The sequence below is a fragment of the Bos indicus genome, chromosome 19 (assembly GCF_029378745.1).
Source record: "Bos indicus isolate NIAB-ARS_2022 breed Sahiwal x Tharparkar chromosome 19, NIAB-ARS_B.indTharparkar_mat_pri_1.0, whole genome shotgun sequence".
Lineage (NCBI taxonomy): Eukaryota > Metazoa > Chordata > Mammalia > Artiodactyla > Bovidae > Bos > Bos indicus.
In genome coordinates, this window is record NC_091778.1 from 10,206,627 (window position 1) to 10,217,046 (window position 10,420).

Sequence of the window (10,420 nt, forward strand, 5' to 3'; positions counted from 1 at the left end):
CTCTTCACTTTCTGCCATAAGGGTGGTGTCATCTGCATATCTGAGGTGATTGATATTTTCCCTGGCAGTCTTGATTCCAGCTTGTGTTTCTTCCAGTCCAGCGTTTCTCATGATGTACTCTGCATAGAAGTTGAATAAACAGGGTGACAATATACAGCCTTGACGTACTCCTTTTCCTATTTGGAACCAGTCTGTTGTTCCATGTCCAGTTCTAACTGTTGCTTCCTGACCTGCATACAGATTTCTCAAGAGGCAGGTCAGGTGGTCTGGTATTCCCATCTCTTTCAGAATTTTCCACAGTTGATTGTGATCCACACAGTCAAAGGCTTTGGCATAGTCAATAAAGCAGAAATAGATATTTTTCTGGAACTCTCTTGCTTTTTCAATGATCTAGCAGATGTTGGCAATTTGATCTCTGGTTCCTCTGCCTTTTCTAAAACCAGCTTGAACATCAGGAAGTTCAAGGTTCACATATTGCTGAAGCCCGGCTTGGAGAATTTTGAGCATTACTTTACTAGCGTGTGAGATGAGTGCAATTGTGCAGTAGTTTGAGCATTCTTTGGCATTGCCTTTCTTTGGGATTGGAATGAAAACTGACCTTTTCCAGTCCTGTGGCCACTGCTGAGTTTTCCAAATTTGCTGGCATATTGAGTGCAGCACTTTCACAGCATCATCTTTCAGGATTTGAAATAGCTCCACTGGAATTCCATCACCTCCACTAGCTTTGTTCGTAGTGATGCTTTCTAAGGCCCACTTGACTTCACATTCCAGGATGTCTGGCTCTAGGTGAGTGATCATACCATTGTGATTATCTGGGTCGTGAAGATCTTTTTTGTACAGTTCTTCTGTGTATTCTTGCCATCTCTTCTTAATATCTTCTGCTTCCGTTAGGTCCATACCATTTCTGTCCTTTATCGAGCCCATCTTTGCATGAAATGTTCCCTTGGTATCTCTGATTTTCTTGAAGAGATCCCTAGTCTTTCCCATTGTGTTGTTTTCCTCTATTTCTTTGCATTGATCACTGAAGAAGCCTTTCTTATCTCTTCTTGCTATTCTTTGGAACTCTGCATTCAGATGTTTATATCTTTCCTTTTCTCCTTTGCTTTTCGCTTTTCTTCCTTTCACAGCTATTTGTAAGGCCTCCCCAGACAGCCATTTTGCTTTTTTGCATTTCTTTTCTATGGGAATGGTCTTGATCCCTGTCTCCTGTACAATGTCACGAACCTCATTCCATAGTTCATCAGGCACTCTATCTATCAGATCTAGGCCCTTAAATCTATTTCTCACTTCCACTGTATAATCATAAGGGATTTGATTTAGGTTATACCTGAATGGTCTAGTGGTTTTCCCTACTTTCTTCAATTTAAGTCTGAATTTGGCAATAAGGAGTTCATGGTCTGAGCCACAGTCAGCTCTTGGTCTTGTTTTTGCTGACTCTATAGAGCTTCTCCATCTTTGGCTGCAAACAATATAATCAGTCTGATTTCGGTGTTGACCATCTGGTGATGTCCATGTATAGAGTCTTCTCTTGTGTTGTTGGAAGCGGGTGTTTGTTATGACCAGTGCGTTTTCTTGGCAAAACTCTATTAGTCTTTGCCCTGCTTCATGCCATATTCCAAGGCCAAATTTGCCTGTTACTCCAGGTATTTCTTGGCTTCCTACTTTTGCATTCCAGTCCCCTATAATGAAAAGGGCATCTTTTCTGGGTGTTAGTTCTAAAAGGTCTTGTAGGTCTTCATAGATTATTAACCTCACAGATAATTTTAGAGTGAAGTCTGTTTTATATTTGTCTACAGGTCGATAGAAATATTTTTACATATATTCATTAAATTCCCTTGTAAAATGAACATCAGTGCTTTTGCTGCTGCTCTTCCCATATTTCAGGAAGGGATCAGGGAGGAGAGATCTTTCTATGTTCTATTTTCTTCACAGGGTGGAGCCTCGGGGCAAAATTTCCTGAATGATTAGAGAAAAAAATTCTGGAAAAGTGTAATCCAAGGGAATGAATTTATTTATTTATTTGGCTGCATTGGGTCTTAGTTGTGGCACAAGAACATTCTAGTTGTGGTGCAAGGATTCTCTAGTTGAGTGCCTGGGCTTAGTTGCTCTGCAGCATGTGAGATCTTAGTTCCCCAGCCAGGAATCGAACCTACATTCCCGGCATTGCAAGGCAGATTCTTAACCACCGGGCCACCAAGGAAGTCCCCAAGGGGAATAGATTTAATACCAAAAAACTCAGTTTATTTTTCAAATAGATGTCTTCTAGGACTTTTACTTACTGAACTAAAGGAATGTTTATTCCCCATTCTATATTTTCTTTCTTTCTTTTTATAGGTATCAATAACCAAGCTTCATGGGAAATAGATGGGAAAACAGTGGAAACAGTGTCAGACTTTATTTTGGGGGCTCCAAAATCACTGCAGATGGTGATTGCAGCCATGAAATTAAAAGACGCTTACTCCTTGGAAAGAAAGTTATGACCAACCTAGATAGCATATTCAAAAGCAGAGACATTACTTTGCCAACAAAGGTCCGTCTAGTCAAGGCTATGGTTTTTCCTGTGGTCATGTATGGATGTGAGAGTTGGACTGTGAAGAAAGCTGAGTGCCAAAGAATTGATGCCTTTAAACTGTGGTGTTGGAGAAGACTCTTGAGAGTCCCATGGACTGCAAGGAGATCCAGCCAGTCATTCTAAAGGAGATCAGCCCTGGGTGTTCTTTGGAAGGAATGATGCTAAAGCTGAAACTCCAGTACTTTGGCCACCTCATGCGAAGAGTTAACTCATTGGAAAAGACTGTGATGCTGGGAGGGATTGGGGGCAGGAGGAAAAGGGGATGACAGAGGATGAGATGGCTGGATGGCATCACCGACTTGATGGACGTGGGTTTGGGTTAACCCCGGGAGTTGGTGATGGACAGGGAGGCCTGGCGTGCTGCAGTTCATGGGGTTGCAAAGAGTCGGACACGACTGAGTGACTGAACTGAACTGAACTGAACCAAACTTTAATGAGATAACATTTGTATTTGACCAACATTTTTTTCTAGGTCAATTTAGTGATGGTTCAACAAATAAACAGCTCATTTAAAATGGATGCACAGTATTACTACAGAGTAAAGAAATATTGACATAATATTGAAGAACATTCACTTTTCAATCACATGAATACAAACCTTACCAGGTATGAGTTTGGTAATGTCCATTATGATCCTGACCTCTCTGATAGCACTCTCTTGAGTACAAAATGTGAAGAGTCCTACTTCTCTGTCTCGTTATAAAGACAAAATAATATCACGTCTACAAAGCCCTTGACAAAAGTGGGCATGTTAAGAAAACTCAGTAAACAGAAACAATTAGGGCTTCCCTGATAGCTCAGCTGGTAAATAATCCACCTGCAGTGTAGGAGACCCTGGTTTGATTCCTGGGTTGGGAAGATCCCCTGGAGAAGGGATAAGCTACCCGCTCTAGTATTCTTGGGCTTCCCTGGTGGCTCAGCTGGTAAAGAATCTGACTGCAATGTGGGAGACCTGGGCTGGGAAGATCCTCTGGTGAAGGGAATAGCTCCCCACTCCAGTATTCTGGCCTGGAGAATTCCATGGACTGTATAGTCCATGGGGGTTGCAAAGAATCAGACGCTACTGAGCATCTTTCACTGGGGGATTAATTATTGTAGATTCTTCTGTTTTTTCTGTAGTTAGGTTTTAGATTATTTCCTGTTTGTCTTCTGGAAATAACAGTGAACTGTACATCTATTTCCATAAGTGTTTGTTTACATTTTTGGTATTTTTACAGGCTCAAGTTCCTGAAGTCGCAATAGATTTAGTATATATTAAAAATCCAGAAGTAGATTGACAAATTGCATTCTAGATAAGTGATATTAATTTATACTTTTACCACTAGGGTGTGAGAAAACCTATCTCAATATGCCTTCATAAGTGGATTTTTTAAAATGTTGACTTGAATTTAGATTTCTTTGATTGCTAGATAATCTGCATTATTTCTTTTTAATATATTGGCCAGTGACATTTCACTCTTTTTTTCCCTTTGTCCTTTTTCTAGTAGAGTATTATTTATAAATAAATATATTTTAAATGTTCTTGATCATTGTGATTTCCTGTTTGTATTTATTAATCAAATATCATTTACCAGTTTTCTTGTCTTTGTGGATACCTGAGGTCTTCTGTTGGCATTCAGTAGCTGTTCTGCATGAATCATTCCACTTGTAGATACATTTTCAACATTTTTGTGGGAGAAGATGAACTCCATATCCTACTTCTCCACCATCTCGATCCCCCTCCCTTCCCTATCCAATTTTTCTATATTTTGGTCTTACAAAGATTTACAAGCCACAAAATTTGACTTCCAAAGATTATCTAGAGATATGTGTTTAATAGAAAATTCACATAAGTTTTAAAATATAACACAGGAGGATTTAAAGAGATTTTACACTTGTCCTGGGCTGCTTTGAGTTATCCCACAGATGGCCCCTGACAACAAACACCACTTGAGAACTATTTATGTGGGAAGATTTGAGAAACTCTAAGCATCCCAGCTTCATTATGGCCAAAATCTACTGCTTATTTTTCTTTACATTTTCCTCTGAATTTGTACACATCAATTTCTTCTAGTACACATTTCTCTTTCTTTAGCAAATTAACCATGGGAAGCCCATCAAATGTTCACCATGAAGAACATCTGTTTATCTAACTTCATTAATCATTAATCTCAATATCTTCTCAGGATTTACGCACCTAGGTTGATAATGTTTGTGGTCATAGGTACTTGGTGACATGTGTATCAATCCATTGATTGGTTCAACTATATTTGTGAAGCCTGTGGTTCACAGACACAGCAAGTGTGAATCAGACATGACCCATGGACAAGGACAGCATTGTACAACTAATGTAATGTATTAATGCTTATAATACAATGTAGGGTGTGGTTAGGGAGATGAGTGTGAAAGCCTTGAAATATATATTTATCTCCTTGGAAGGCTCTTCTAAGTTCCACTTGGGAGTGGTACTCAACAGTGACTTTGATCAATTCAATCCTGACTCTCTAAAGGAGAATGATTGAATTATTATGGTTTTCATTTTGCATGGTTTCTCTCTAGGCATGTGGGGAAGGTCCCATGGAAACACAGAACATCATACAGGTGTCAGAGTTTGTCCTCTTGGGGTTCTCACAGATGGAGGAGTTCCAGAAATTCCTGTTTGTGGTGTTCCCATTTGTCTATGTCATCACCATTGTGGGAACCCTCCTCATCATGGTCACAGTGACTGTTGACGCTCAGCTCCACATAATCATGTATTTCTTCTCTGAAATCAGTCTGTCATCAGATCAGATCAGATCAGGTCAGATCAGTCGCTCAGTCGTGTCCGACTCTTTGTGACTCCGTGAATCGCAGCACGCCAGGCCTCCCTGTCCATCACCAACTCCCGGAGTTCACTGAGACTCACGTCCATCGAGTCAGTGATGCCATCCAGCCATCTCATCCTCTGCCGTCCCCTTCTCCTCCTGCCCCCAATCCCTCCCAGCATCAGAGTCTTTTCCAATGAGTCAACTCTCCACATGAGGTGGCCAAAGTACTGGAGTTTCAGCTTTAGCATCATTCCTTCCAAAGAAATCCCAGGGCTGATCTCCTTCAGAATGTCTGTGATAGACATCTGCTATTCTACAGTCACTTTCCTAAAGATGCTGGTGGACTTCTTGCATGACACCAAGACCATCTCCTACCAGGGCTGCATGACCCAGATCTTCTTCTTCCCCTTTCTGGGAGGTGGGACTGTCTTCTTCCTCCCAGTGTTAGCCTGTGACCACTACATAGCCATCTCCCAGCCCCTCCATTATGTCACCATCATGAACACTCGAGTGTGTGGGGGGCTGGTGGTGGCCGCCTGGATAGGGGGCTTTGTCCACTCCATTGTCCAGCTGGTTCTGATGCTCCCACTGCCTTTTTGTGGCCCCAACATCCTAGATAACTTCTACTGTGACATTCCACAAATGCTGAGGCTTGCCTGCATGGACACCTCCCTCCTGGAGTTCCTTATGATCTCCAACAGTGGGATGCTGCTCCTCATCTGGTTCCTGCTCCTTCTGATCTCTTATACTGTCATCCTGGTGATGCTGAGGTCCCACCCATGGCAGGCGAGGAGGAAGGCAGCTTCCACCTGCACCACCCACATCATCGTTGTGTCTATGATCTTCATTCCCTGTATCTGTATCTACACCCAGCCCTTCACTCCCTTCTCCATGGACAAGGCTGCATCCATCAGCTACAGGGTCTTGACTCCTGTGCTCAACCTCATCATCTACACCCTGAGGAACCAGGAGATGAAGGCAGCCATAAAGAGATTTGGCAAGTGCCTAGTGATTTCCAGCAAGGAGTGAACTTAAAATAGGTAATTTAAATGACAAATCTCTCTGAACCTTTGTTTTCCCATGTAAGAAGTGGAGGAAAGTCTTTGTGGAATGCAGCAGTTGAGATTAAACTAATATTTCTATGTACCTACTCCTGTGTCAGATGTTAGGCACTTCTGTACTTTTGTCTCATTCTCACAAAACTGACAGTGAATATGTTATTATCATATTAAACAGTTTAACAAGCCAGAAAACTAGGAGAGAAGTGACTTGCTCAACAATGAAGAGCAAGTGAGGGGCAGAGCTTGGCCAGGAGATGTTTCCTCTGACTCCATTTCGAGGCAGGAGGTATGGATGGAATTTGAAACTCAGAGTCTCAAATAATCACAAGGGAGAACTTAGAGAGTTCCTCATCTATGGATGAATATCTGTGATGAATACTCAACACTTTCATTTTTTTTTTTTTTTTTGAGCCTCCATTAGGACTTTAGTCATATTGGGCTGGCCAAAACATTAGTTGGATTTTTATATCCCGTCCCTCCCACCCACTCCCATCCCACCCATCTAGGTCACAGAGCACTGAGCTGAGCTCCCTGTGCTACACAACAGCTTCACACTAGCTATCTGTTCTACACACAATAGTGTATTCATGTCAGCTCTGCTCTCCCAGCTCTTCTGCCCTCTCTGCCACTGTGTCCACATGTCTGTGTCTCTATATCTGCCCTGTAAATAGGCTCATCTGTCCTGTCTTTCTAGAGTCCACACATATGCATTAATGTGTGACATCTGTTTTTCTCTTTCTAACTTAGTTTACTCTGTATGATAGACTTTATGTTCACCCATTCACATCACTACAAATGACCCAATTTCATTCCTTTTTGTGGCTCAGTAGTATTCCATTGTATATATACACTATGGTACCATTTTTATAAGGCTCAAAAACAAACCAAGTACTGCTTAAAGATATACAGGTAAAGATATACATTTTAAAATGGTGCAGTGATGAACACAAGTTTTAGAATTTTCCTTATCACAGGTCAACCAATCAGGAGGAAACATCTAGGTCATTTCAAAGGTATTGGTCTGGTTTTTAAGAGATGGTTTTCAGATGTGTCTTTTGTAATTATGTTTGATAACCAACATAGACACTGGCTATATTTTTTTCCATTATATAGAAAGTATTTTGTTAAAAATTTTTGACACAAACCAAGAAAAGGTTAGTTTCAAATGAGCTTTTCGGCCAACCCAATAGATTTTGGTTTTACAATACTAGGCAAAGGAAGTGTTCCCCAAGCTAAACACAATATCCATTTCCCTAAAATATTCAGGTAAAGGAGGCACAACTTCTTTATATAAAACCCGTTTAAACACAATATCCATTTCCCTAAAATATTCAGGTAAAGGAGGCACAACTTCTTTATATAAAACCCGTTTAAACTTTCCAACTTTAATAATCTTATCAATCCTTACCTTTTAATGTTCTCTCAATCTAATTATAGCCTGCACTTTCATCTCAACTCTGGAACAATCATTTCTTTCTGCTCCCTGCTCTCTGCCTCCTTCCTTGCTGTGGTATTTTGGAAGTGGTCTCACTTTTCACATTTTCTAACTATTTCCCATAAGAGTATTTCCTTTTGGATTTTTTTCCTTTTCTACAAAAACTCCTTGGATAATCTGAAAGCTATTCTAGTTTCCCAACCTAATCTTCACATCACTTGCATAATACGGCTGAGAGGAGGGTCCTGTAGTATGGTTGAGGATCCAAGGCCAGAGAGGGCAAAGCCATGTCTATTAGTGGTCCAGATTTGAGATATGGGTTCAATCCAAGGCTGCCACCTCATGGGTTTTTGCCTTTCTCTTTGACTTCCTGCCTCGGAATGAGGGCTCCTTGAGGGTGGGGCCATGCTTTATTCACTTTTAAATTTGCTCAACACATTGAACAGTATCTTATCCAGAGAGGCATTTCTACTTTTTCTTGCACCCTGTTCTTTCCCTATCAAGTTCAAATCCACTTTTCATTTATCTTTCTAAAGCTTATATATGTTTACTCTATCTCCTTTGAGGTATGCTTCTTTTGTGAGAGTCTTGGGCAATGTATAATATTGATCTGAAATTAAGAAGATAATGCAGAGCTTTTTTGTTTCTGCTTCCCTCCCAGCAACTATCCCATCCAGGAAATAAAAGTTACAGGCTCTTCAAGCCATCATGGCAGCTCTGAGTTTATTCTTTCTCCACGTCTACCTCCCTGCCCCATTTCACACATTTTCCCCATTCATGCTGGGTGTTTGGAGATGAGGGGACAGAAAATGGACTCTGTCATGTTTAATCTGAATGTCCCTCAGAACAGCATTTTCCCTTCTACACTAAAGTCCTTTAACTATCTGACGATACTTTTCTCATCCTCTAATTTTTCTCTTCTCCAGATGCAGCATCTACATTCCTTTAATTGTTCCTATTGTGACAAATTTCCTGATTCCATTGTCCTGGCCATCTCCTCTGTTGTTGTTCAGTTGCTCAGTCCTGTCCAACTCCTTGTGACCCTATGGACTGCAGCACACCAGGCTTCCCTGTCCTTCACTATCTCCCAGAGTTGCTCACCCTCATGTCCACTGAGTCGATGATGCTATCCAACCACCTCTTCCTCTGCCACCCCTTCTCCTTTTGCCTTTGATCTTTCCCAGCATCAGAGTCTTTTCCCATGAGTCAGCTCTTCACATCAGTGGCCAAAGTATTGGAGCTTCGGCTTCAGCACAGTCCTTCCAATGAATATTTAGGGTTGATTTCCTTTAGGATTGACTGGTTTGATCTCCTTGCAGTCCAAGGGACTCTCAAGAGTCTTCTTTAGCACCACAGTTCAAACGCATCAATTCTTTGGCACTCAGCCTTCTTTATGGTCCAGCTTTCACATCTATACATGATTACTGGGAAAGCCATAGCTTTGACTAGACAGACCTTTGTTAGCAAAATGATGTCTCTGCTTTGTGATATGCTGTCTAGGTTTGTCATAGTTTTCCTTCCAAGGACCAAGCATTTTTTAATTTCATGGCTGCAGTCACCATCTGCAGTGATTTTGGAGCCTAAGAAAATAAAATCTGTCTTGAAGAGTACAGTGGGACAATTACAGTCTGTGAGGCTATGGGACTCAGATCCCCCCAGGTCTTCCTCCTCTTGTGGTGGTTTAGTCACTAAGTTGTGTCAGACTCTTGTGACCCCATGGGCTGTAGCCTGCCAGGTTCCTCTGTCCATGGGATTTCCCAGTGAATACTGGAGTGGATTGCCATTTCCTTTTCCAGGGGATCTTCCCAACACAGGGTTTGAATCCATTGCAGGTGGATTCCTTACTGACTGAGCCACCAAGAGAGCCCCTTGGAGATCATTCAACCTGAAGATTTTTAGCTGCAAAAATTACATAATATTCACCTCACAGCGTGGTGTGTACCAATGAGGTAAATGTAGAACACCCAGCACAGCACTTAACACATATTAATAGTAAGTGTTCAATTAATGTTAGTTTTTCACACATTCCCATTCATCATTTAAAAAAACTCCCATCAATATTTTACTATTAAGCCAAGATAGTTAGGCATCAGGTTACTCAGGATCTGAACAATCAAGTCAAGAAATTCCTTTCAGTTATTTTGTTTACATGATTAGTGAAAGCAGCTCTCTTAAAAGTTGTTGAGAGAAAGCTATATATGATTCTACTGGAATAATTATGGTCCAGAGAATAATTTACTTGTTCTCACCTCATTGGGTTTCTGTGGTGGCTCAGTGGTATAGAATCCACTTACCAGTGGAGGAGACACAGGAGACTTGGGTCCAATCCCTGGGTCAGGAATTTCCCTGGAGAAAGAAATGGCAACCCACTCCAGTATTCTTGCCTGGGAAATCCCATGGACAGAGGAGCCTGGAGGGCTACAGCCCGTGAGATCGCAAAAGGGTCAAACACAACTCAGGAACTTAACAACAATAGCCTCATTAATCCCTTGATCTTGCCATTCCACTTGTACTAATAATCAAGCTTATGGGTAATTTAAATGTAAGGAGAGAAATAACCTCAGTA

At 41.2% G+C, this 10,420-nt stretch overlaps 1 protein-coding gene across 1 annotated transcript; it reads left to right on the top strand.

Moving 5' to 3' along the window:
• The first annotated feature begins 652 nt into the window (after positions 1-652).
• LOC109573554 (olfactory receptor 4D1-like) lies at positions 653-6,868 on the top strand. Its single transcript, XM_070772517.1, has 2 exons — positions 653-5,328; positions 5,646-6,868. Exons 1-2 carry the CDS (start codon positions 5,129-5,131, stop codon positions 6,385-6,387), a joined length of 942 nt encoding a protein of 313 aa, XP_070628618.1. The 5' UTR covers positions 653-5,128; the 3' UTR covers positions 6,388-6,868.
• The last annotated feature ends 3,552 nt before the right edge of the window (positions 6,869-10,420 follow it).